The sequence below is a fragment of the Urocitellus parryii genome, unplaced genomic scaffold (assembly GCF_045843805.1).
Source record: "Urocitellus parryii isolate mUroPar1 unplaced genomic scaffold, mUroPar1.hap1 Scaffold_43, whole genome shotgun sequence".
Taxonomy (NCBI): Eukaryota; Metazoa; Chordata; class Mammalia; order Rodentia; family Sciuridae; genus Urocitellus; species Urocitellus parryii.
This window is the reverse complement of record NW_027553833.1, coordinates 5233128-5259452: the sequence shown is the minus strand read 5'-3', so window position 1 is coordinate 5259452 and position 26325 is coordinate 5233128. Positions and strand designations below refer to the sequence as shown.

General features: G+C 50.3%; 1 protein-coding gene across 1 annotated transcript in view; it reads left to right on the top strand.

Moving 5' to 3' along the window:
• LOC144252432 (flavin-containing monooxygenase 5-like) overlaps positions 1-25560 on the top strand; it is a 64362-nt gene extending 38802 nt beyond the window's left edge. The window contains exon 8 of the mRNA XM_077794756.1: positions 22634-25560. Coding sequence (XP_077650882.1) covers positions 22634-22886 — 253 coding nt within the window. The 3' untranslated portion in view covers positions 22887-25560. The remainder of the gene's footprint in view (positions 1-22633) is intronic.
• Positions 25561-26325: the final 765 nt, after the last annotated feature.

Genomic DNA, 26325 nt, shown 5'->3' with positions numbered 1-26325 from the left:
CACTTTATTCTCAAAATCCAAAGGATCAAGACTTGTGATAACTGGCTTCTGAACTAAATTGTTTTATGGCTTACAGGGAAAGAACAAGATCAGCGTACTCCACGGACTAGTTAACAGGCCACTGAAAGATAGGGAGACGATATTTTGAACAGCAAAAATCAAGGAGGGGATTGATCCAGAAAAAAAGTTAAGAACTCAAGAGGGAACTGGGGATGTAGCTCAGTGGTGAAGCACTGGCCTAGCATGTTCCATCCAGCACCACACACACACACACACACACACACACACAAAGTCAAGAGGAAGAAATAGCAAGTGGAAAACAGGTTAACGGCTAGCAAATGTTTGTCAAAATCTACTAATTGTAATCAAAGAAATGCAGATTTTAAAAATGAGAGAATTCCAAAGGGGTATGGAGAAAAAAGGAACACTTCTCCACTGTGGGTGGGATTGTAAATCAGCCCAACCACTATGGAAATCAGTATGGAGGTTCCTCAAAAGACTAGGCATGGAACTGTGTATGGCCCACTTCTGGGTATTTATCCTAAAAAATTCAGCTCATTATACTACAGTGATATGTGCATAGCCATGATGTTAGCAGCACCATTCACAATAGCCAAATTATGGGGCCAGCCTGGGTGCCCATCAACATACACAATGAAGTTTTATTCAGCCATAAAGAAAAATAAAATGATGGCAATTGCAGGAAAATAGATGGGCCTTGAGACCATTACATTAAGCAAAATAAGCCAAAGTCAGAAGGTCAAGGGCCATATGTCTTGTCTCCTATGTGGAAGCTTAGGGAGGAAAAAGGAAAAGAAAGGTGTGTGTGAAAGGGTGGGGATCTCATGAAAATCAAACGGAGGTCAGTTGAGGAAAGGGACCAAGGGGTAAGGGAAGGGGAGGGAGGGGGATGTGCTGGGGAGTGATAATGTTCAAACTATGTTGCCACATTGTGTGCATGTGTGAATATATAACAACAAATCCCATCAATATGAACAACTATAAAGCACTAATAAAAATGTGGAAAGTGAAAAGAAAATTTAAATGACAGGTTGCTTTAGACCTATCTTTTTAGAGAGTATTTAGTGTTTGTAAGGATGAAGGGAAGTAGGAACACGCATGCTTAATGGGTGCAGGCTGCTTGAGTAATAATTTAAGTACAGTAGACTCACCACAACCAGCGGTCTCACACCTGTGTTCCCACCCCAGAAGAGTTCTTGCATAGGTCCGTCTGGAGATGTGGATGAAGATGTCCATCGCAGTGTTGTTTGTGATAGTTTGCTGCCTAGATGTCACTGCTGTGGGAACAAACAAGTGGCACTTGGTGCATGTGAAACAGACTGAAATTAAGGGCCCCTCTGAAATCCAGGACAACTTCCTCCTGCTGAGATAGAGGCTTTAACCATGACGCCCTCTTCCCACCCTGCCCTGACAGATGCCAAGGGAGCTGAGTGGAGATCACCTCCTGCTGGCCTGTCTAGCTCAGGCTAAAGAAATCTGCATGTGTGTATTTTCTGCCTTTTGTCCCATTTTTCCTTCTCTTCTCTTTTTAAAGCTTTCCTCACCTCAAAGCCAGGAAGATGGAAATTTAGAAACAAAAAATTTCCTCTATCTTCCTTCAAAGCTGGCTTTGAACAAAACCTACTGTCCTGCCAATTTGACTCCCAGTAGTTGTGGAGCAATGAGCAGTGTCACCTAGCTTATTCCCCCAAGCAGGAATCCGGGTATCCCACTTGTCCTGCAGTAGTGCACGTGGTTCTTAACAGCACCCCCTTGCCTTAAACACAAGCTCTATATGTGCTGCTTATTAATGTAAAGTAAGTAACCCCAGCCCTCCACACCAGTCAGGACCTCTAGTTATCCAAGCAAATATATCCATCACATTAGAATGGGTTCTATCGGGGAGGTAAAAATAGAGAAATGGAAGTCAGATCAAGGATGAAGATGAGAACACACACACACACACACACATAACAGTACAATAGAATTGTCTTGCAGTGACTTTTGACAGTAGAATGCATTGAATGGAGACATGTGTTATATGTATTCTACTCTTCGGACCCCAAATCTGAAAACAGAAAAAGAAAGGCAAGCCATGAGAGCCCCAAGAGTCAAAGTCAGCGGGCTGACAGTTTCCATCTGAGCCTGGTCCCTGACTCTGACACAATGACTTATTGTCAAGTCTCAGCCTTTTCATTTGTGAAATGAAAATAATAAATAGCTTTCCAGAGAACAATAAATAGCTTTCCAGAAAGTGGCTGAGAAGATGGAAGCAGCATGCCTGGCCCTCAGTAGCTGCACAGGAGACACCAGGTTCCTTCTTCCTGCCCAGAGCTCTGTGCCCCCAGATCTCTCTTCTTTTTTTTTAGTGGGGGGACCAAGGATTGAACTCAGGGGTACTCAGGGGTACCAGTAAGCCACATCCCCAGCCCTATTCTGTATTTGTTTAGAGACAGGGTCTCACTGAGTTGCTTAGCGCCTCGCTTTGCTAAGGCTGGCTTTGAACTTTCGATCCTCCTGCCTCAGCCTCCTGAGTCACTGGGGTTACAGGCATGCACCACTGCGCCTGGCTAGGATCTCTCTTCTTGATGGGTCCACAGATCCTACCAGTTGACACTCTGTGACCATGTCCGTCAGTGGGCACAGCTGCCCATCACTGAGCCAGCCTGTTGGAAGGACATATGCTGTCCTGAGTCAGACACCAGAAGAGACACATTGCAAGGCTGGGCTTCCATGATCGGTCAGATTAGAGTGGGTAAAGCAGTGCTAGTTTCCCTAGGTCCTGGGAAATGCCCTGGGTTGTCTGTAGCCTGGTATTCTGGATTATACACCCTTGCTCCCCGCCTAGGGAAAGGATAGGCTGCTCATCTTAGAAGCCATAAGTATTTGTCACTTCCTTTTTTCAGCCAGCTCCGGATTGTTCCTGAGCCCACCTGAATGTTCCAAAGAGACTTTATTTGATCTTCTTTGATTATATCTGGTCTTTCAGAAACCCCTAACAGAAACAAGCAGCCAAGACCCTTTGGTGATTCCCCATAGCCTTATGGTGAAGTCCAAACTCCTTTTGACAGGCTTACCAATGCCCCTTACCCCAGGAGCCTCAACTTGTCTACTTACCTAGGACCCGACATCTTTGGATTCAGTCACAGAAACTCTACTTGGACGTTCTTCTGTGTTCTGCTCTTACCAGATAGTGTGTGCCCGGCTGGGCTTTCACCTGGTTGAGACATTCCGCTGAGCTCCTGCTACGTACCAGGGATCAGTCTAACTCTACTCCTCTGGCATCTTGGCCCAGTTACCTAGGATTCATCCTGAGGAGACACAGAGATCATCACCTTCTACCCAAACCTTTCTTGATCCCCTTCCCCACGAGGGTTGATGCCCCTGTTTGCATTCTTATAGCACTCTAAGGGTCTATTCTCTTTGCACTTTCAAACAGTTCTCTTTGCACTCATCACCAGACCCTAAGTGCTGAGAGCTTCGGGATCACGTCTGTTTAGATCATGTCTGTCACCCGAGCTCTTAGTTTGGCACACAGTAGACACTCATTGAATAGTTATTGACTCAGAAAGTGATTTCACAGCCTATTAGAGTGTTGTTTTACATTGCTTTTTTATGTTTTTAGATTGAGAGGGACCTGGACATAACTCCTGCCCACACTTTTTTTGGTACCACCTTACTCTTTTTCATTTAAATGTTGTCTACCAAAATTATTTTAGCCAGCTTTTTTTTTTGCTGCTGTGACTAAGGACCTGACCAGCACAACTGCAGAGGAGGAAAAGTTTACTTAAGGGCTGACGGTTTCAGAGGTCTCAATCCACAGACAGCTGGCTCTGTTGCTCGGAGCTCAAGGTGAGGCAGAACAACATGGAGAAGGAGTGTGGCAAAGGGAAGTGGCTCACATGTTGATCAGGAAGCAAAGAGGTCTCTACTCACCAGATACAAATGTATACCCCAAAGCCACGCCCCCAATTTTTACCTCCTCCTGCCACACCCTACCACTCAGCTAATTTCTATCAGGGTATTAATTCACTGATTAGGTTAAGGCTTTCACAGCCTAATCATTTCCCCTCTGAACTTTCTTGCAATATCTCACACTTGAGTTTTGGGAGGACATCTCACATCCAAATCATAACAAAAATGAAATTCACATAATATAAAGTTCACTCTTTAAGGCATCCAGCTGGTGGTATTCAGTAAATTAACAAGGTTGTACAACTATCCCTACTGTTTAATTCCCAAACATTTTGATTACCCGCCAAACAAATCCTGTGTCTACTAGCAGGCACTTCCTATTCCCCCTTCCCTCAGGCCTAAGCAAACACTAACCTACTTTCTGTTTCTATGTCTTTGCCTATTCTGGAGTTTCCATATAAATAGCATCATCTGATATGTGGCCTTTTGTGTGTGACATCTTTGACTTAGCATGACTTCTCCAGAGTTTGTATTTGGTAACTTGGTGTGTGTATCAATACTTCTTCATTCCTTTTCAAATTTGAATAATATTCCATTGTAGGGATTATATATATATAATTTTGCTTATCCATTCCTCAATGGAAGATTGGGCTTTCAGGTTGGTCCCACATTTTGGTATTATCAATGACCATGCTATGAGCATTTGTGTATATATTTTTGTGTGAATGAACTTTTTCTGTTTCTGTATGTACATAGAAGTGGAATTGCTGAATTATATGATAACTTCATGTTTGATTTTTTGAGGAAATGCTAAACTGATTTCCAAAGTAGCTGCATTGTTGGTGACATAGTTCAATCTTCTGTGTATCCTTGCCAACACTTATTTTCCTTCAAGTTTTATTTTGCATTTGAGCTTGGATCCATTATTTAATTGTTATGAACATCTTTCCCCTCATTCCCCCAACGAGGGCTAATTCCCACTTCTTGGGGGGCCCTTGTGTGGATGGAATGAGCAAAAAGATACACAGCACTTAACACACTTTAGGTCCATTGTCAGTCCTCAGTGGGTGGGAGCCACTATTACTGTGGCTTCTGATGAAATTTTCCCCTGCATCTGGGGTTCCCATAGAGAAGGAAGCTTTGGTTTGGTAGTGGTCCCTTCGGTAGGGGCAGTTTCCTGTTGCCTGACCTGAGAGGACTGGGAAGAGAGTGACTACACTAAGGAGGCCTGGAAGTTCAGAGGACTCTGGAACCCCTTATCTTCCCAGGGTTTAAGGTCCCTTATTTGTACCTGGGGGAGTGTTTTGTGGGTGAGGAAGTGACCTGCCATAGATGTACCAATGCAGGACACATGACCTTCCAGAGTGACCTGCCATAGATGCTCCAGTGCAGGCATGAACTGGAAAAAGAATGGGACTGGGGCCGGAAATGGGAACTGTGATCACCTGGGAATATTCTCACGCTGAAATGCACAGAGCCGGGCCCTCAGCTGCTTCTCTTCCAGGTTCTTCACTGGGAAGAGTTTTCTGCCAGCCATTGATTCTTTTGAGTTCCTCAGCTCATAGTTTTTAACATCACTTCCTAACCAGAGCGTCTCCTCATCCTTGTTCCTATCAACCAGGCCTTTGGGAAAAACTCCTCGCCATGCTTAATGCAAACACAGCAGAAAGAAAGGCAGCTCGGCCCTTCTGCAGCTCTGCTGTCACAGCTCTGGACTGCAGAGTTGTCTTTTTTTTAAAATTAAGGATCAATAACTCAGCCTTTAAAGTGGAGGACCAGCCTGTGGAGTGCTAGTCCCTGCTTCCAGGACCTGGGTTTCCCTGATCTCTGAACTGTCAGAGTGACGGGGTACATTGATTCCATTTAATGTATATTTCCCCAAAAGTCTGCTGATTCAGATTCCTGAGAAAAAGCACCCAGCGCACCTGCTGTGGGACTCTCCAAGTGGATGAGCCCAGCTGCCTACTTACTGCAAATCCTGTGCACAGGGAAAGGTTTTGAAAATCTGCTCTGGTTGCTATTTATTTTCTCCTTTTTTCAGCTGAGACTTCTGGGTTAATGAACCAGGGGACCTCCTGTCCAGTTCTCCTTAGGACTGACAGTCCTGCAAATACAATCTAAGCATCTCAGCTCTGCAGCTGTGGGGTTTGAATTCATTTTTCCAGTTTCTTATTTATGATTGACACATAATAATGGTATATATTTCTGGGATACAAGGTGATGTTTCAATTCACATATATATTGTGTAATGACTGAATCAGGGTAATTAGCATACCTATTGCCTTAAATATTTATAATTCCTTTGTGATAAGAACATCTAAAATCCTTTCTTCTAGCTATTTTGAAATATTCTATACATTATTGTAACTCATCCTCCTATGCAAAAAACCACAGTATCTTGTTCTTCCTACCTGTGACTTTGTGCTTGTTGACTACCCTCTTCCATGCCCTCTCCCCACCCTTCCCCACCTTCTACTCTCTACTTCCACAAGATCAGCTGTGAGTGAGATTTCACATGAGGGAGATCACGTGGCACTAACCTTTCTGTATCCGGCTTGTTTCACTTTAATGTAATGTCCTTCAGGTTCATCCATGTCTCTGTGAGTGATCAGATTTCTTTCATGGTTTTTTTTTATGGCTGATTAATTAAGCAAGGTGAGGGTACATTGGGGCTGGGGAGAATGAAAGTTAGGAGGGACGTGTAGATGTGACCGTGGACAGGGCACTTGCTCTGTAGAATGTTTTCTCATCTGAAAATGGAGCATGAGACTGGACCTCTTAGAGATTCTTGGTCTGTGCACACTGCCTCGTAGCCACAAGATTAAAAGATTAATAGAAATGATATAAAACTGTAGAAAAGTGTAAAACTCTCTGTGGTTCCCTCCCTCTGTCTCCCCGCACCCAACACCTGCCGCAAGTGAGAATATTGTGATTGAGTGATTAGTCAGGAACCAGAAGAGGCAATTTATGGGCACTCCAAGAATATAGGGTCTGCGATATTTTTGGAGGAAGAGTGTACAGATAGAAGGGCTTGGGGAATATACTCAGAGATGACAGAGTCAAGGGAGATATATCTGATAACATTTTTTGAAGAATTAAGGTCATGAAAACCTCAATACAATGTGATGTTTGTTCTTTTCAGAGAGCTGAATTGTGGTATTTCACTTATTGGAATATCAGATTACATACTCCTTTCTGTAATTTAAATCCCTGAGTATTTTTAGGCATATGTTGTACTTATTTACACATTGGCATTTCCACTCTATTTTAAAAAAAATATGTTTGGAGGGGTTTTGGAAAGAGGGAGACAGGTGAGGAGAGGAAAGGAGAGGAGAGGAGAGGGAGAGAAGTAGATTAAGTCTAGACAGGCAATCAGCCTGACACAATCACCCCCAACATATCTGGGGATTCAGACTTCGTTTGTAGCAGTGGCTGGAATAATGGTAGCATGTGTAACAAGACATTCTTGGATCTAAAACACATTCTAGAAAGGTCTGACTGTTCTAATTTCTTCTGCCATATATTATTATCTTCTTGTTTTGTGGAATGAAGCATGGTGCACAGAAGATCCTGGAATGAAGAAGAAAGGAAATTCATGTCTGAGGTTGTTTTTTGCTAAGATGGAGGGTGGAGACCTGGATGGACATGGGGGCATTACTCAGCCAGTTCATGTTGGCATACAGGATTGAAAAGGGACTTGGGGGACATCAGTGTTGGTTTTGTGCGGAAGGACAGGTTTGGATTGTTTTGATGGATTATCCCTAGCTCATCCTTATCTTTTGGGCTTTCATTCCAGATGATTCAGTTATTATAATAGTTGTTTATAGTGAATTCAGTGGCCAACTGGTGACTTAATTTTTGTACTGTGTAGAAGAGACTTCTGCAAGGCTTATTCTGCATCCTGCCTTGGGGGAAAGCTAAACCCTGGCAGGGCCCGGGAACTTGCACTTTCTCAATATTAGCAATGGTGGTGGCAGCAGAAGGCAGGGTAGAGGGACCCCTGGGTGTGCTCAAACACCTACTGTGGGTCTTGTGATTGTATACAGTCAAAATGGGACAGGTTGGAGGAAAAGGAAGAAAAAGTCAGGCCAAAGAAGAGAGAAGAGGGAGCTAGAGTACGTAACAGAGGTGGGGGAGACTTTCTTTACTATGCTATGGGCAGAAAAGATGGGATGCCAGTGGGGTTTTCCTAAATTTCAAAATGTTCCTTCCAAATTGGGCTATTTCATGCTTTGATTTTCTGTGGCGACTTAAGCACTTAGTCCTTTTCCTGAAATTCTGATTAGATTAACTTTCTTCAGCTTCTACTAAGCATTTCTTATTAAAAATGCCCATCCACTACTGGAAGGGGATAACCCCAAATGTTTTGTTAGGATTATGGGATTATGTGTGTTTTTCTCTTTTTTTCTAAACCTTAATAAATGGTGGTTACATTACTTCCAAACAGAAATTACCATATTAAAAAAGGAAAGCCTTAAGTTTTCCCCAAGCTCTTTAAGACTGAACAGGCTCATCATCTCCAAATGATGGTTTATAAAACACTCGCCAGTGATTAAATTGTCAATGAAGCAAAGACATATGGATTAATTTTTCCCACCAGGAAAGTGACTTGAAATCCATTTTATATTTTGGTGAAAATAATGTGTCTGTAGAAATTATTTCCTACACACTGAATAAAAGCTTCTTAAATACAGTGCTGAAAGATCTGGGACTGTAAAGGAATTCATCTAAAACTAGGGTTTGCTCTTGACCTTGCTGTGTTGTGTGTTCATGTCTGATAATGATTTCTCGCTGGAAATCACAAGGGTGTGTTCATTTACTGTGTGTGAACATGTACTACAAACAGTAGGTCCTCACTGGAGTAACCAAATGTGAGACATCCAGACCAAAGACTCACTTATAATCCTGAAGAGGTAACTACCTTCTTTCTTCTTTCTTTTCTTTTTTTTTTTCCTAGGGGAGTGTACTGGGGATTGAACTCAGGGGCACTTGACCACTAAGCCACATCCCCAGCCCTATTTTGTATTTTCTTTTCTTTTCTTTTCTTTTTTTTTTTTTGTTTTTGGTGGTGCTGGGGATTGAACCTAGGGCCTTATGCAGGCAAGGCAAGTACTCCACCAATTGAGCCACATCCACAGCCCTGTATTTTCTTCAGAGACAGGGTCTCACTGAGTTGCTTAGCACCTCACTTTTGCTGAGGCTGGCTTTGAACTTTCGATCCTCCTGCCTCAGCCTCCTGAGCCACTGGGATTACAGGCGTGACCATGGTACCTGCATCACCTTCATTAGTAATTGCCTCAAATTATGAAATGATGATTAACCCAGGTTTTCTCTACTCTGTTTAGATGAATAACCTGGGTGGGAAATTGAAAAGGTTATTGAGAGTAAAAAGCACCTTACTAATCAGATACATCATTATTAATAGCAACAGTAAAATGTGAATTTTCTTCGTATTTGACGGGGGTTGGTGGTACTTGGCTGCATTTGAATGTCAAGTCTTAGGTTTCTGCTGAGATGTGGTGTTCTTAACTGTCAGGCTTGTAGGTGACCTAGTGAGTGAGAGGCAGAGGCCAGAGTTCCCTTTTCCACTCCTGGCGTCGGTGATGACAGTCCCCGTGTGGTTCTGCCGTGCCCGACTGATTGGTTTTTGTTGTTTTCTTGGTGTGCCATCTAGCAAGACTCTGAGCCTTTCTAGAGCAAGAAACTGGTCCTGTGACAGCTCAGGCAGAGCCACCAGCGCCAGAGCTTTTTGTAGTGAGTTTAGTGCCACACAGCCTGTGGACACTGATGGAAATTAATTTATGGCATTGAGAATGCCCGCATGCTATTTTGAACAATTTAATTGTGGCAAGTGTTGGATGCTTAGCACCTTCAGACCCTTATTTAGAGATAGGGTCTCACTGAGTTGCTTAGCACCTCATTTTTGCTGAGGCTGGTTTTGAACTTGCCATCCTCCTGCCTCAGCCTCCTGAACCACTGGGATTACAGGAGTGCTCCATGGCACCAGCATCACCTTCATTAGTAATTGCCTGAGGAGCCGGGCTGGACCAGTGATGGCAGTGAGGTGCTGCAGGGACTGAGGGGCCAAGCCCCAGGCCTGGTGGGGAGGGTTTTCCTCCTGACGTTGACATCCATACTCCCCAAGTGAGCTTGCTAGAGAATACAAGCCCCCTGAAAGAGAAAGGTCAATCTGGCCCCATATTGTTACAGAGGCAGGAAAGAAGAAGAGCTCCGTTGGTTCTCTCATCTGCACTTTGCAGAGCACTGGCCTGCCCAGTCAGCCTCCAGCCAGGCTTGTGAATGGAAGGAGTGTGGCTCTTTCCACCTCTCTTGGAAGTGCTCTGTGCTGGAATTGGAGGACAAGTCCCTCTGGATCTTGCCCTGCTAGGCCCTGGGACATACCGGAGGCTTCACCATCAGGGGAAAGAGTCAGATTGCACTAGATAGTCTTGACTCTGACTTTACCCCCCACCCACCTCAGGAGGTATTTAACATTATCTCAAGATCTGTTTGGTTGTAACAACTGGGTGGAGTGCCCTTGGCACCTGGTGGCTTGAGGTGCTACACATTCTACAATGATCCTCTATCCCCCACACACTCAAGAGTTATCTGGTCCAAAGTGTAAACAGTATGTAGGCTAAGAAACTGTGGTATAGAAGGATGTCATGGTTCATTTTTTGGACACATGTTTTGGTCCTTAATGGCAGAGCTATACAACTTTTTAAGTTCCTTTATTTCTTTATTTTTTTGAAGTTTTCAAAAATTTTTTTTTTCTTCTTCAACAAAGCAAAAAAAAAATATTCAGAGAGTTGGAAAGCCAGGGGCATGAAAGAAAGTTGAGAAACAAAGATTGTTTCATTTGAGAGAGCACAAATGAAATGGTCGCTTAATTAAGAATGGAGTTTTTTTTTTAAGAGAGAGTGAGAGAGGAGAGAGAGAGAGAGAGAGAGAGAATTTTTAATATTTATTTCTCGGCGGACACAACATCTTTGTTGGTATGTGGTGCTGAGGATCGAACCCGGGCCGCACGCATGCCAGGCGAGCGCGCTACCGCTTGAGCCACATTCCCAGCCCAAGAATGGAGTTTTTGTTTGTTTGTTTGTTTGTTTGTTTTACATGAAAGATGCTAAGGATCTACAATTCTCTTTGCAAGTCTGTAGAAAAGTTTAAGTTGAGAAGGAAGGATTTGAGTTTGATCCAAGAAAGCTTTTCTCTGTATTTAAGCATGATAAGAAATTCATTTAAGTCCCTGAGCAAAGGTACAAAATTGCTTTCAAAGAAAACCTTTAAGGAAGTGAAATGGTATTCCTCTGTCTAGGAGGACATGGGTACAACCTCGAAACAGGAGCAGGGATTGGGCAGAGTGACATTGCAAGCTCCCAGTGCATCTTGGCCATTCGTCGCCTATTTGCCTTATCCTTTCTATAGTTCAGAGAATCGTGTCGCCGTTTCTATTGTGTCCTTAATGTTCAGCCTCCTTTCCTTGGTCCACCTCACCCAGGACCTGTCTACCCCTGTTCATGGCCATGTTCAGGGTGGCTGACTCTCTGATCTCATCTCTTCTCCTCAAGTTGTTCCCCACTGCATCTCTCTTCCTCCCAGGGTCTTTGAGGTTGAGGACTCGGCAGCACTGAGGTTTAAACCAAGTGCTGTGTTACATGTGGGACCCACCTGGGTTGTGAGCAGGAATTTCCCTGCCTCCCGACCTACAGTGCAGCAGATACCTTGGCTTGGGAAACTTTGCCAGTCACATTAGCATTGGATTTTGCTTTCTTATTGGATTGCAGTGCTGTATCTAATTTGCTGACCAATATCATTATCTTGATGTTCCTCCAAATCTCTCTTGCCTGCCAAAGTTCTGTGATTTGAGATTATTATTTCCCTTGGAAAGTATTTTCTGGATGGATTTGATTATTTTGTGGTCTCTGCCCCATGTTTGTTACTGAGGAGGGAGGAAATGATTTGATGTACTTTCTCTGCAAAGTTTTAATGAAAAAGAAGACAGAATAGAGAACTTTTCTCTTTCCTCCCCATCCATTCCCCAAACTCATATCTTCTATTTCCAGCAAAGGGATGAGTACTTGTGTTCCTGATTGGGCCAGTTTATTCATCTAGAGAAAAATTCCATTTTGTGACCACGCTACATGCTTCCTCAGGCAACCATCATGCAATTATGATTTTGGTTGACAAAAGTTAGATAATATACTTGATTTTGTTTAAACTTGACCCTTGGTGTACATGTCTTCCTGTTGTTGGCTCATTAGAATAGTTTTTCCAGGTTGGCTACTTTTCTATTCCCATGAGTTGAGTGCAGACTTTGAAGTCAGTTAGGCCTGGGGCCAAATCCTTGTTCTTACACTCACTGTACATCCTTAGGTAAGTTACTTAAAATTTATGTGCCTCAGTTTCCACATGTAAAATGAGTTTAGTAATCCTGACATCAGTGTGTTCTTAGCAGGGCCAAAGTGACAAATCAATGCAAGGCTGACCTAAGTAGTCACTTGATAAATGTTAACTGAACTATGAGTGGAGGTTGGGACAGAGCACCGAGCGACAGCGGGGAACTATGGGTGGAGGTGAGGCTGACCACTGAGGGACAGCGGGGAACTAAGGGTGGATGTGAGGCTGACCGCTGAGGGACAGCGTGGAACTATGGGTGGAGGTGGGGGCTAAGCACATAGAAACAGTGGGGAACTATGGGTGGAGGTGGGGCTGACCTATGAGAGACAGCAGGGAACGATGGGTGGAGGTGAGGCTGACCTCAGAGGGACAGCGGGAAACTATGGGTGGAGGTGGGGGCTGGCAGCTGAGGGACAGCGGGGAACTATAGGAGGACATGGGGGCTGGCCGCTGAGGGACAGCGAGGAACTATGGGTGGAGGAGGGGGTTGGCCGCTGAGGGACAGCGGGGAACTATGGGTGGAGGTGGGGGCTGAGCATGGAGGGACAGCGGGGAACTATGAGTGGAGATGAGGCTGACCACTGAGGCACAGCGGGTAACTATGTGTGGAGGTGGGTCTGGCAGCTGAGGGACAGCGGGTGACTATGGGTGGATGTGGGGGCTGAGCACGAGGGACAGTGGGGAACTATGGGTGGAGGTGAGGCTGACCGCTGAGGAACAGCGGGGAACTATGGGTGGAGGAGAGGGTTGGCAGCTGAGGGAAAGCGGGGAACTATGGGTGAAGGTGGGGGCTGAGCACCAAGGGACAGCGGCGAACTATGCGTGGAAGTGAGGCTGACCGCCGAGGGACAGCGGGGAACTATGGGTGTAGGTGGGGGCTGGCAGCTGAGGGACAGGGGGGAACTATAGGTGGAGCTGGGGCTCACCGCTGAGGGACAGCGGGGAATTATGGGTGGAGGTGGGAACTGAGCACCGAGGGACAGCGGGGAACTATGGGTGGAGGTGAGGCCGACCGCTAAGGGACAGTGGGGAACTATGGGTGGAGGTGGGGGCTGAGCGCTTTGGGACAGCAGGGAACTATGGGTGGAGGTGGGGGCTGAGCGCTGAGGGACAGCGGGGGACTATGGGAGGAATTGGGGGGTTGACCGCTTAGGGACAGCCGGGAACTATGGGTGGAGGTGGGGACTGAGCACCAATGGACAGCGGGGAACTATGGGTGGAGGTTAGGCTGACCGCTGAGGGACAGCGGGGAACTATGGGTGGAGGTGTGGGATGGCCTCTGAGGGAGAGCGGGAACTATGGGTGGAGCTGGGGGTGATGGCTGAGGGACAGCGGGGAACTATGGGTAGAGGTTGGGGCTGGCAGCTGAGGGACAGCGGAGAATTATGGGTAGATGTGGGGACTGAGCACCGAAGGACAGTGGGGAACTATGGGGGGATCTGCGGCTGACCGCTGAGGGACACCGGGGAAGTATGTGTGGTGGTGGGGGCTGGCAGCTGAGGGACAGCGGGGAACTATGGGTGAAGGTGGGGGCTGAGCACCAAGGGACAGCGGCGAACTATGCGTGGAAGTGAGGCTGACCGCCGAGGGACAGCGGGGAACTATGGGTGTAGGTGGGGGCTGGCAGCTGAGGGACAGCGGGGAACTATAGGTGGAGCTGGGGCTCACCGCTGAGGGACAGCGGGGAATTATGGGTGGAGGTGGGGACTGAGCACCGAGGGACAGCGGGGAACTATGGGTGGAGGTGGGGGCTGAGCACTGAAGGACAGTGGGGAACTATGGGGGGATCTGTGGCTGACCGCTGAGGGACACCGGGGAAGTATGTGTGGTGGTGGGGGCTGGCCGCTGAGGGACAGCGGGGAACTATGGCTGGAGGTGGGGGCTGGCAGCTGAGGGACAGCGGAGAACTATGGGTGGATGTGGGGGCTGAGCACCGAGGAACAGTGGGGGACTATGGGTGGAGGTGGGGGCTGGGCGCTGCGGGACAGCAGGGAACTATGGGTGGAGGTGAGGCTGACTGCTGAGGGACAGCGGTAAAGTAGGGGTGGAGGTGGGCCTGACCATTGAGGGATAGCGGGGAAGTATGGGTGGAGGTGAGGCTGACCGCTGAGGTTCATAGGCGAACTATCGGTGGAGGTGGGACTGACCGCTCAGGGACAGCGGGTAACTATGGGTGGAGATGAGCCTGACCTCTGAGGGACAGCGGGGAACAATGGGAGGAGATGGGTGATGACTGCTGAGGGACAGCGGGGAACTATAGGTGTAGGCGGGTGCTGGAAGCTGAGGGACAGCGGGGAACTATGGGAAGAGTTGGGGGCTGGCCGCTGAGGGACAGGGGGGAACTAAGGGTGGAGGTGGGGGCTGGCTGCTGAGGGACAGCGGGGAACTATGGGTGGAGTTGGGGCTGAGCACCGAGGGACAGCGGGGAACTATGGGTGGATGTGGGGGCTGAGCACCAAGGGACAGCGGGGAACTATGGTGGAGGTGGGGGCTGGCACCTGAGAAACAGCGGGGTACTATAGGTGGAGGTGGGGGCTGTGTACCCAGGGACAGTGGGGAACTATGGGTGGAGGTGTGGTTGAACGCTGAGGGACAGCGGGGAATTATAGGTGGTGGTGGGGATGACCACTGAGGGATAGCGGGGAACTATAGTTGGAGGAGGGGATGACCGCTGAGGGACAGGGGGGAACTATGGGTGGAGGTGGGGGCTGAGCACCGAGGTACAGCGGGGAACTATGGGTGGAGGTGGGTGCTGTGCACCGAGGGACAGTGGGGAACTATGGGTGGAGTTGGGGCTGACCGCTGAGGGACAGAGGGGAACTATAGGTGGAGGTGGGGATGACCACTGAGGGACAGCGGGGAACTATAGTTGGAGGTGGGGATGACCACTGAGGGACAGCGGGGAACTATGGGTGGAGGTGGGGACTGAGCACCGATGGACAGCGGGGAACTATGGGTGGAGGTGTGGCTGACCGCTGAGGGACAGCATGGAACTATGGGTGAAGGTGGGGGCTGAGCACCAAGGGACAGCGGGGAACTATGGGTGGAGGTTAGGCTGACCCCTGAGGGACAGCGGGGTACTATGGGTGGAGGTGGGGGATGGCCTCTGAGGGAGAGCGGGAACTATGGGTGGAGCTGGGGGTGATGGCTGAGGGACAGCGGGGAACTATGGGTGGAGGTTGGGGCTGGCAGCTGAGGGAAAGCGGAGAATTATGGGTGGATGTGTGGACTGAGCACCGAGGGATAGTGCGGAACTATGGGGGGATCTGGGGCTGACCGCTGAGGGACACCGGGGAAGTATGAGTGGAGGTGGGGCTGGCCACTGAGGGACAGCGGGGAACTATGGCTGGAGGTGGGGGCTGGCACCTGAGGGACAGCGGAGAACTATGGCTGGAGGTGGGGGCTGGCACCTGAGGGACAGCGGAGAACTATGGCTGGAGGTGGGGGCTGGCACCTGAGGGACAGCGGAGAACTATGGCTGGAGGTGGGGGCTGGCACCTGAGGGACAGCGGAGAACTATGGGTGGAGGTGAGGCTGACTGCTGAGGGACGGCGGGAAAGTATGGGTGGAGGTGGGCCTGACCAATGAGGGACAGCGGGTAACTATGGGTGGAGGTGAGCCTGACAGCTGAGGGACAGCGGGGAAAAATGGGAGGAGTTGGGTGGTGACTGCTGAGGGACAGCGGGGAACTATGGGTTGAGGTGGGGGCTGGTCGCTGAGGGACAGCGGGGAACTATGGGTGTAGGTGGGGCTGGATGCTGAGGGACAGGGGGGAACTAAGCGTTGAGGTGGGGGCTGGTCGCTGAGGGACAGCGGGGTACCATGGGTGGAGGTGGGGGCTGTGTACCCAGGGACAGTGTGGAACTATGGGTGGAGGTGTGGTTGAACGCTGAGCGACAGCGGGGAACTATAGGTGGAGGTGGGGATGACCACTGAGGGATACCGAGGAACTATAGTTGGAGGTGGGGATGACCGCTGAGGGACAGGGGGGAACTATGGGTGGAGGTGAGGCTCACCGCTGAGGGACAGCGGGGAACTATGCGTGGAGGTGGGTGCTGGCAGCTGAGGGACAGCGGGGAACTATGGGTGGACGTGGGAGCTGTGCACCGAGGGACAGAGGGGAACTATGGGTGGAGGTGGGGCTGACCGCTGAGGGACAGTGGGGAACTATGTGTGGAGGTGAGGCTGACCGCTGAGGGACTGCGGGGAACTCTGGTTGGTGGTGGGGGCTGGCAGCTGAGGGACAGCGGAGAACTATGGGTGTATGTGGGGGCTGAGTACCCAGGGACAGTGGGGGACTATGGTTGGAAGTGGGGGTTGGTCGCTGAGGGATAGCAGGGAACTATGGTTGGAGGTGAGACTGACCGCTGACGGACAGCGGGTACTATGGGTGGAGGTGGGGGATGGCCGCTGAGGGACAGCGGGTACTATGGGTGGAGGTGGGGCTGACCTCTGAGGGACAGCGGGGATCTATGGGTGGAGGTGGGGGCTGTCCACTGAGGGACAGCGGAGAACCATGTTTGGAGGTGAGGCTGACCGCTGAGGGACAGCGGGGATCTATGGGTGGATGTGGGGGCTGGCTGCTGATGGACACCGGAGAACGATGTGTGGATGTGCGGGCTGAGCACAGAGGGACAGTGGGGCACTATGGGTGGACGTGGGGGCTGGCCGCTGAGGGACAGCGGGATCTATGGGTGGTGGTGGGGGAGATGGCTGAGGGACAGCGGGAAACTATGGGTGGAGATGGGGCTCACCGCTGAGGGACAGCGGGGAACTATGGGTGGAGGTGAGGCTGACCGCTGAGGGACATCGGGGAACTATAGGTGGACGTGAGGCTGACTGCTGAGGGACAGCGGGGAACTATTGGTGGAGGTGGGGGCTGGCAGCTAAGGGACATCAGGGAACTATGGGTGAATGTGGGGGCTAAGCACCGAGAGACAGTGGGGAACTATGGGTGGAGGTGGGGCTGACTGATGAGGGACAGCGGGGAACTATGGGAGGTGGTGGGGGCTGGCCGCTGAGGGACAGCGGGGAACTATAGGAGGAGGTGGGGGCTGGCCGCTGAGGGACAGCGGGGAACTATAGGAGGAGGTGGGGGCTGGCCGCTGAGGGACAGCGGGGAACTATAGGAGGAGGTGGGGGCTGGCCGCTGAGGGACAGCGGGGAAGTATAGGTGGAGGTGGGGATGACTGCTGACGGACAACGGGGAACTATGGGTGGAGCTGGGGACTGAGCACCGTGGGACAGCGGGGAACTATGGTGGAGGTGGGGGCTGGCAGCTGAGGGACAGGGGAGAACTATGGGAGGAGGTATGGGCTGGCCGTTGAGGGACAGCCGGGAACTATGGGTGGAGGTGAAGCTGACTGCTGAGGGACAGCGGGGAAATATGGGAAGAGGTGCGGGGTGACCGATGAGGGATAGCCGGGAAGTATTGGTGGAGGTGGGGTCTGGTCACTGAGGGACAGCGAACTTTGTGTGGAGTTGGGCTGTGCTCTGAGGGACATCGGGAAACTATGAGTGGAGGTGGGGGCTGAGCGCCGAGGGACAGCGGGGAACTATGTGTGGAAGTGGGGCTGAGCGCCGACAGACAGCGGGAAACTGTAGGTGGAGGTGGGGCTGACCCCTGAGGGACAGCGGGGAACTATGGGTGGAGGTTGGGGCTGGTCGCTGAGGGATAGCAGGGAATTATGGGAGGAGGTGGGGCCTGCCCGCTGAGGGACAGCGGGGAACTATTGGTGGAGTTGTGGGCTGAGCACCGGGGGACAGCGGGGAACTATGGGTGGAGGTGAGGGTGACCGCTGAGGGACAGCGGCGAACTATGAGTGGAGGTGGTGCCTGGCAGCTGAGCGACAGCCGGGAACTATGGGTGGAGGTGGAGCTGACTGCTGAGGGACAGCGGGGAACCATTGGTGGAGGTGAGGCTGACCGCTGAGGGACCACCGGGAACTATGGGTGGAGGTGGGGGCTGGCCGCTGAGGGACAGCGGGGAGCTAAGGGTGGAGCTGGGGCTGAAAGCTGAGGGACAGGGGGAACTATAGGTGGAGGTGAGGCTGACTACGGAGGGACAGCGAGAAAGTATGGGTGCAGGTGGAGGATGAGCGCTGAGGGACAGCGGGGAACTATGGGAGGAAGTGGGGGGGATGACCGCTGAGGGACAGCAAGGAACATTAGGTGGAGATGGGGCTGAACGCTGAGGGACAGCGGGAAACTATGTACGGAAGTGGGGGCTGGCTGTTGAGGGACAGCGTGTAACTATGGGTGGAGGTGAGGCTGGCCGCTGAGGGACAGCGGGAACTATGGGTGGAGGTGGGGGTGACGGCTGAGGGAGAGCGGGGAACTATGGGTGGAGGTGAGGCTGACCGCTGAGACACAGCGGGGAACTATGGGTGGAGGTGGGGGCTGGCGCCTGAGGGAGAGCGGGCAACTATGGGTGGAGGTGTGGGCTGAGCACAGAGGGACAGCGGCGAATTATGGGTGGAAGTGGGGGCTGGCCGCTGAGGGACAGCAGGGACCCTTAGGTGGAGGTGGGGCTGAACGCTGAGGGACAGCGGGAAACTATGGGTGGAGTTGGGGCTGAACGCTGAGGGACAGCGGAGAACTATGGGAGGAAGTGGGTTCTAACTGCTGAGGGACAGCAGGGAACTATGGGTGGAGGTGAGGCTGGCTGCTGAGGGACAGCGGGAACTATGGGTGGAGGTGGGGGTGATGGCTGAGGGTCAGTGGGGAACTATGTGTGGAGGTGGGGCTGAGCGCTGAAGGACAGCGGAGAACTATGGGAGGAAGTGTGGGCTGAACACCGAGGGACAGAGGGGAACTATGGGTGGAGGTGGGGCTCACCGCTGAGGGACAGCTGGGAACTATGGGTGGAGGTGGGGGCTGGTCGCTGAGGGACAGCGGGAACTATGGGTGTAGGTGGGGGCTGACAGCTGAGGGACAGCGGGGAACATTCAGTGGAGGTGGGGCTGATCGCTGAGGGACTGCGGGGGAACTATAGGTGGAGGATGTGCTGACCGCTGAGGGACAGTGGGGAACTATTGGTGGAGGTGGGGGTTAAGCACCGAGGGACAGCGGGGAACTATGGGTGGAGGTGGGGCTGACCGCTGAGGGATAGTGGGGAACTATGGGTGGAGGTAGGGACTGGCTGCTGAGGGACAGCGGGGAAGGATGGGTGGAGGTGGGGCTGACCGCTGAGAGACAGTGGGGAACTATGCGTGGAGTTCAGGCTGACCGCTGAGCAACAGTGGGGAACTATGGTTGGAGGTGGAGGCTGGCCGCTGAGGGACTGCGGGGAACTATGTGTGGAGGTGGGGCTGGTTGTTGAGGGATAGTGGGGAACTATAGGTGGAGGAGGTGCTGACTGCTGAGGGACAGCGGGGAACTATGGGTGGAGGTGGTGATGACTGCCGAGGGACAGCAGGGAACTATGGGTGGAGGTGGGGGCTGGCAGCTGAGGGACAGTGGGGAAGTATGGGTGGAGGTGGTGGCTGGCCGCTGAGGGACAGCGGGGAACTAAGTGTGGATGTGGGGGCTGGCCTTGATGAACAGCGGGGAACTATGGGTGGAGATGGGTGCTGACCGCTGAGGACAGCGGGGAAATATGGTAGTAGGTGCAGGGTGACCGCTGAGGGACAGCGGGGAACTATGGGTGGAGGTGGGGGCAGGTCAATGAGGGGCAGCGGGGAACTATGGGTTTAGGTGGGGGCTAGCAGCTGCGGGACAGCTCGGAACTATGGGAGGAGGTAGGGGCTCGCCGCTGAGGGACAGCCGGCAACTATGGGTGGAGGTGGGGGTTAAGCACCGAGGGACAGCGGGGAACTATGGGTGGAGGTGAGGCTGACCGCTGAGGGACAGCGGGGACCTATGGGTGGAGGTGGCGGCTGGCAGCTGAGGGACAGCGGGGAACTATGGGTGGATGTGGGGGCTGAGCACCGAGGGCCAGTGGGGAACTATGGGTGGAAGTGGGGCTGACCACTGAGGGACAGCAGGGAACTATGGGTGGAGGTGGGGGCTGGCAGCTGAGGGACAGCGGGGAACTATAGTTGGACGTGGTGCTGATCGCTGAGGGACAGCGGGAACTATAGGTGGAGGTGGGGCTGACCGCTGAGGGACAGCGGGGAACTATGGGTTGAGGTGAGGACTGAGCATCAAAGGACAGCGGGGAACTGTGGGTGCAGGTGTGTATGACCGCTGAGGGACAGCGGGGAACTATGGGTGGAGGTGAGTCTGACCGTTGAGGGACAGCGGGGAACTATGTGTGCAGGTGGGGGATGAGCGCTGAGGGACAGCGGGGAACTATTGAGGAAGTGGGGGATGAGTGCTGAGGGACAGCGGAGAACTATGGAGAAAGTGGGGGTTGACCGCTGAGGGACAGCGGGGAACATTAGGTGGAGGTGGGGCTGACCACTGAGGGACAGCGGGGAACTATGTTTCGAGGTGGGTGCTGGCTGCTGAGGGACAGCGGGGAACTATGGGTGGAGGTGAGGCTGGCTGCTGAGGGACAGCGGGAACTATGGGTGGAGGTGGGGGTGATGGCTGAGTGACAGCGGGGAACTATGTTTGGAGGTGGGGCTGACAACTGAGGGAGAGCGGGGAACTATGGATGGAGGTGGGGCTGAGCGCTGAGGGACAGCGGGGAACTATGGGTGGAGGTGGGGGCTGAGGCCGAAGGACAGTGGAGAACTATGGGTTGAAGTGGGGGCTGAGCGCCGAGGGACAGCGGGAAAGTATGGGTGGAGGTGGGGCTGACCTCTGAGGGACAGCTGGGAACTATGGGTGTAGGTGGTGGCTGGCAGCTGAGGGACAGCGGGGAACTATGGGAGGAGGTTGGAGCTGAGTACCAAGGGACAGCGGGGAACTATGGGTGGAGGTGAGGCTGACCGCTGAGAGACAGCAGGGAACTATGGGTGAGGTGGGGGCTGGCGCCTGAGGGACAGCAGAGAACTATGGTTGGAAGTGGGGGCTGAGCGACGAGGGACAGCGGGGAACTATGGGTGGAGGTGGGGCTGGCCGCTGAGGGACAGCGGGGAACTATGGGTGGAGGTGGGGGCTGGCCGCTGAGGGACAGCGGGGAACTATGGGAGGTGGTGGGGGCTGGCCGCTGAGGAACAGAGGGCAACTATGGGTGGAGGTGGGGGCTGAGCACCGAGGGACAGGGGTGAACTATGGGGGGAACTATGGGGGGATCTGGGGCTGACCGCTGAGGGTCAGCTGGGAACTATGGGTGGAGGTGGGGGCTGGTCGCTGAGGGACAGCGGGGAACTTTAGGTGGAGGTGGGGCTGAGCGCTGAGTGACAGCGGGGAACTATGGGTGGATGTGGGGGCTGGCAGCTGAGGGACAGCGGGAACTATAGGTGGAGGTGGGGATGACCGCTGAGGGACAGCGGGGAACTATGGGTGGAGGTGGGGACTGAGCACCAAGGGACAGAGGGGAACTATGGTTGGAGGTGGGGCTGAGGGCTGGGGGACCGCGGGGAAGTATGGGTGGAGGTGGGGACTGATTGTTGAGGGACAGCGGGGAACTATGGGTCGAGGTGGGGCTGACCGTTGAGGGACAGCAGGGAACTATGCATGGAGGTGAGGCTGACCGCTGAGGGACAGGGGGGAACTATGGATGGAGGTGGAGGCTGACCGCTGAGGGACAGCGGGGAACTATGGATGGAGGTGGGGCTGATTGTTGAGGGACAGCGGGGAACTATGGGTGGAGGTGGGGCTGACCGCTGAGGGACAGCAGGGCACTATGGATTGAGGTGGGGGCTGGCAGTTGAGGGACAGCCGGGAACTATGGGAGGAGTTGGGGGCTGGCCGCTGAGGGACAGCGGGGAAGTATGGGTGGAGGTGGGGGCTGACCGCTGAGGGACAGCGGGAGCCAGATGCCTCCCAGAGTGAGAGGAGCTGAGGCTGGAGAGACGGGAGCCATTTGGTGCATCATGACAATGTGTGTTGACTTTAATTAACTGAAATGAAAACTTATGGAAGGCTTTAGGCAGGGGAGGGCATGATAGGGATCTGAGCCTTGAGCCTACCCCTCAGTGTTATTCACTGTTCTGTTTTAGACTCAGGGTGCCCCTCAGAGCCCACGATTCCTGGGAAGTCCTGCTTCTGTTCTTCTCCCGAGCTAGAGGGGCCAGGTCAAAGCTCTAGGCTCAGATCTTCACCCCACAGCTCCATTGGTCCTCTTGGCCTCAGGTTTTTGACTTGGATAAAAATCCTAGATTTCATCCAGACCTGGCTTTTTAGTACTACCAACTCTCCAGCACACTTTTCTATTTTTCCCCTGAGCCCAAGTCACTCCGTCTTCTCATCTTCCTGTTCTTTGCAGGTGCCAGGACTTCCTAAATTACAGAGAAGCAAAGGGTAGAGATTCATGGACTAAAGAAGAGCCTAGGTGCTCTGGGCATCCAGAATCAGGAGCCCCAGGTCCACGTCCTGTCTCCATTGCCTGGGAAATCATCCGTTCGTCGCTGGAATCCTCTGGACTCAGCTGTATCCTGTTAGACCCAACCATCTTTCAAGTCCCTTTCAACTTTCACGTTCTCATGTGGGGGTTCAGCCAGTCGGAGAAAAATAGATAAAAGCTAAATGCTGGGAAGCAGATAGGCTGTGCGTCTGAGAGCAAAGGACTCTCTAGATTGGGTTTAAAAGTACTCTTTTCAGTTTTGAAACCCCACAAAATCTCCCTCTAGCCCCTGAGGTCTTGGCTTCCAGGAGGCGTGTGTTTGCAACACACATATGTCTTCCAGAGAACAACGTGAATGTCAGTGTCACTTCACTGGAGAATTGCCTGGGGTTTGTATTTGAAACGGAAAACTTGGAACCAGTTAGCTGCAAATGCAGATTGGCCAAAGCATGAAATATTTCTCCTTGCCTCTTTTTTTCCCCACTCACAAATTAACATTTTACACGACTCATGTATGCTGGAAATGCAAGACCACGTTAGAGAGGCCACGGAAAACCTCTCAGAACTTTCCAAGGATAATCACAGTAAAAATGTTGAAATACCTTCTTTCCTTTAATTAATTAATATATCATATAGAGATGTACTGACATGTTTCTAAAATGTTCATAGTTAGCTAAGGAATAATCCCCACAGCCCCATCTATGGAACCTGTGCATGTCATCTTACTTGGGATAGGGGTCTTTGCAGACGTGATTAAATTAAGGATCATGATTAAAGAGGTGTCCAGGTGAGCTCTAAATGTATCTTTATAAGATGAAGGGAGAGGGAGATTTTATACCCAGAGAGAAAGCCTTGTGATGATGGAGTGGAGAGAGATTTAAAGATTGGAGTGACATAGCCACAAACCAGGTAGTGCCAGTAGCCACCTGAACTCAGAAGAGGCAGGGAACAAATTCTCCCCTAGGACCTCCAGACAGACCACAGCCCTCCCAACACCTTGGGTTTGGCCCAGGGAAATCCATTTTGGCATTCTAACCACAGGACTGTGGGAGAATAACGTTCTGCTGTTTAAAACCAGCAGCTTTATGGTAATTTATTACAGAAGTCACAGAAAACTAATAAGTGTTCAAGGGTTGAAATGGAAAACAGAGATTCACTATCCCACTCCTTACAAACCCTTCGTTTTGCTCCCCAGAGGTGAATATTTTAAATCTTGGAGTAGTTTCTGTGAAAACTTTTCTTTTTATGCCTAATTGCTGAGTTGATATTTTTGTTTTAAAAAAGGATTTAAGTCAGGCACAGTGGCACACACCTATAATCCCAGCAGCTCAGGAGGCTGAGGCAGGAGGATCTTGAGTGCAAAGTCAGCCTCAGCAAAAGTCAGCAGCAACTCAGTGAGTCCCTTTCTCTAAATAAAATACAAAATAGTGCTGAAGATGTGGCTCAGTGGCCAAGTGCTCCTGAGCTCAGTCCCCAGTCCCCCCTTAAAAAAAGAATTTTAAATTCTTATGCCTTCTTAATATGTGATATTCACATATGTATGCACACAAGTACCCTTTTCTTTATCATGAACTTATCTTCCCAAATAACTGTAATGTAATTCTTGGCTAAATAATTTTGTATGATTTGTTATGTTCAAATTGTATTCCCAGCTGTTCAGTGCACAGCACTATAATGTTTATATTTCCCTTCTTGAACTACCTTTTTTTTTCCTGGAGTTAATAATTGCCTCAATATTTCAAAAATTTTCCACTCCCTTCATATACATAATCACCTGCATCCCCAAACTCTATTCCAGAAATAAAAAGTGGCTCTCAATATGTTCAAACATAGGAGAAAATCTATGATTTTCATCCCACCTCCATCTTGAAAACACCCTTCCTAGACCTCTCCATTTTCCTGATCCAATAAAAAGTGGTTGGTTTCTAGATTTGTAACCTGTCTGTCATTCTTGACATCCTTCTCTTTCTTTTTGAATTGCCATTTTGTGCATTTTTATCTCTCTCTTCTTTTTACCTCATCAAAATGAAGATTTGAAGTTATAGTAGCTTCCAAAGAAAAGATGCATGATGTAGAATACTTTGATTTATTGCATATCTCTATCTTAGCTATACAAAGAAATCTAGGCAAATATTTTCCTCCAAGTTTTGAAGGTATTTCTATTGTCTTCCAGCTACTGATATTGCAGCTAATAATTTTAATGATTGCTTGATTTCTGATCATCTGTGTGTATGTGATAGATATCTTTTTTTCCTGAGAGTTTTTGAGATTTTCATTTAACATCATTACTCTGAAATTCATAATGATGTATCTATTGTGCTGGCACAAAGTGAGTCTTTTGAATCTGAACACCGACAGTCTTTAATCATGGAACATTTTTTCTACTCTAATATATTCATTTTCTGAAACTTTTCTCAGTTCAATTTTTAACCTTCTGAATGAATTAACTTTCTAAGACACTTATCTTTCCCTGTTCTTTTTCATTATGTTTCCATTCTGTCTTGATAATCTATATATCTACATTTATATTTGTATCTATAGATCCCTCTATCTTTGTAATTTGTCTCTCATGATTTTAATTTTCAAGACAAATTTTGTTATTTTAAAGCTCCATTTAAAAAATCAGGCAATGCTGGTTTCATGGATTTAATGTGTGGTGAGCCGCTTCTGCCGCTTTTGCAGACTATGGTCGCCATTACAAGATGGCGCTGGCTCTGCTGTGGTTTGTGATAAACAACTCCTTATTTGGGAGAGTTGGCACATGGTTTTTCAACACCCTATGAGAAAGTTCCACGTGGCGGCTTTGCATTGGGGCTTGAGATGCTTTATTAAGGCTGGGAGGGGCATGCAAGAGGAGTAGTAGAAGAAATATCAAAGGCCTGAATAAACTGCTGGAAGAAGATTCCTGAGTTGCGTCTTCCTTGCGGGCAAGGGGTCGCGACATTAATGTATTTTCTTATCTCTCTGAGCATATAAATTGGAAGTTTCCACTCATAGATTTTTCCTTCTTTTCTTTCTGCCTGGTGTCAGTTTTCTTTATTCTTCTCTTTTCAGTTAGAGGCATCATTCAAATGTTTCAGAGTCTGGTCTCCTCTCACATTCCAAAGGGAGGAACAGAAGCTCCATGCACATGTGATGTTTTTGTGCATTAGTGACTTCCAGTGGGATGCTCCTGGAAGCATCAAGATATTTTGTTAACCAAGGCTCCTCTCTTGGTATCTGTAAGACTCTGCTCCTATGGGCCAGTGTGACTCCTTCCAATCTCCTGTCAAAGGGCTAACATCTTTCTACTCCCTAAATCCCAATAGTTACTAACTGCACCTCCCACTCTTCCCAAGCTGATCTTGGTGTTCTTGACTCCTAAGTTCCTCCGGTATAGCTCTTCCAAGGCTTAGCACACCTCCAGCCTCCCGTTAGGGAGGGGAGTGGGAATGCTGGTTGCTCTGGATGGAGTGGGGAATGCACCGCGTCTGACTGCTTCTCTCACAGAGTTTCAACCAATCCTTGACTTCTCAGCTTCAAGGATACCTTCCTTTTAAGACATCTATTGCTTTAAATTCCAGAGTGTTTACAGAATTCCATAATAGAAATTGGTTGGCTTCTTGTTCTACTCA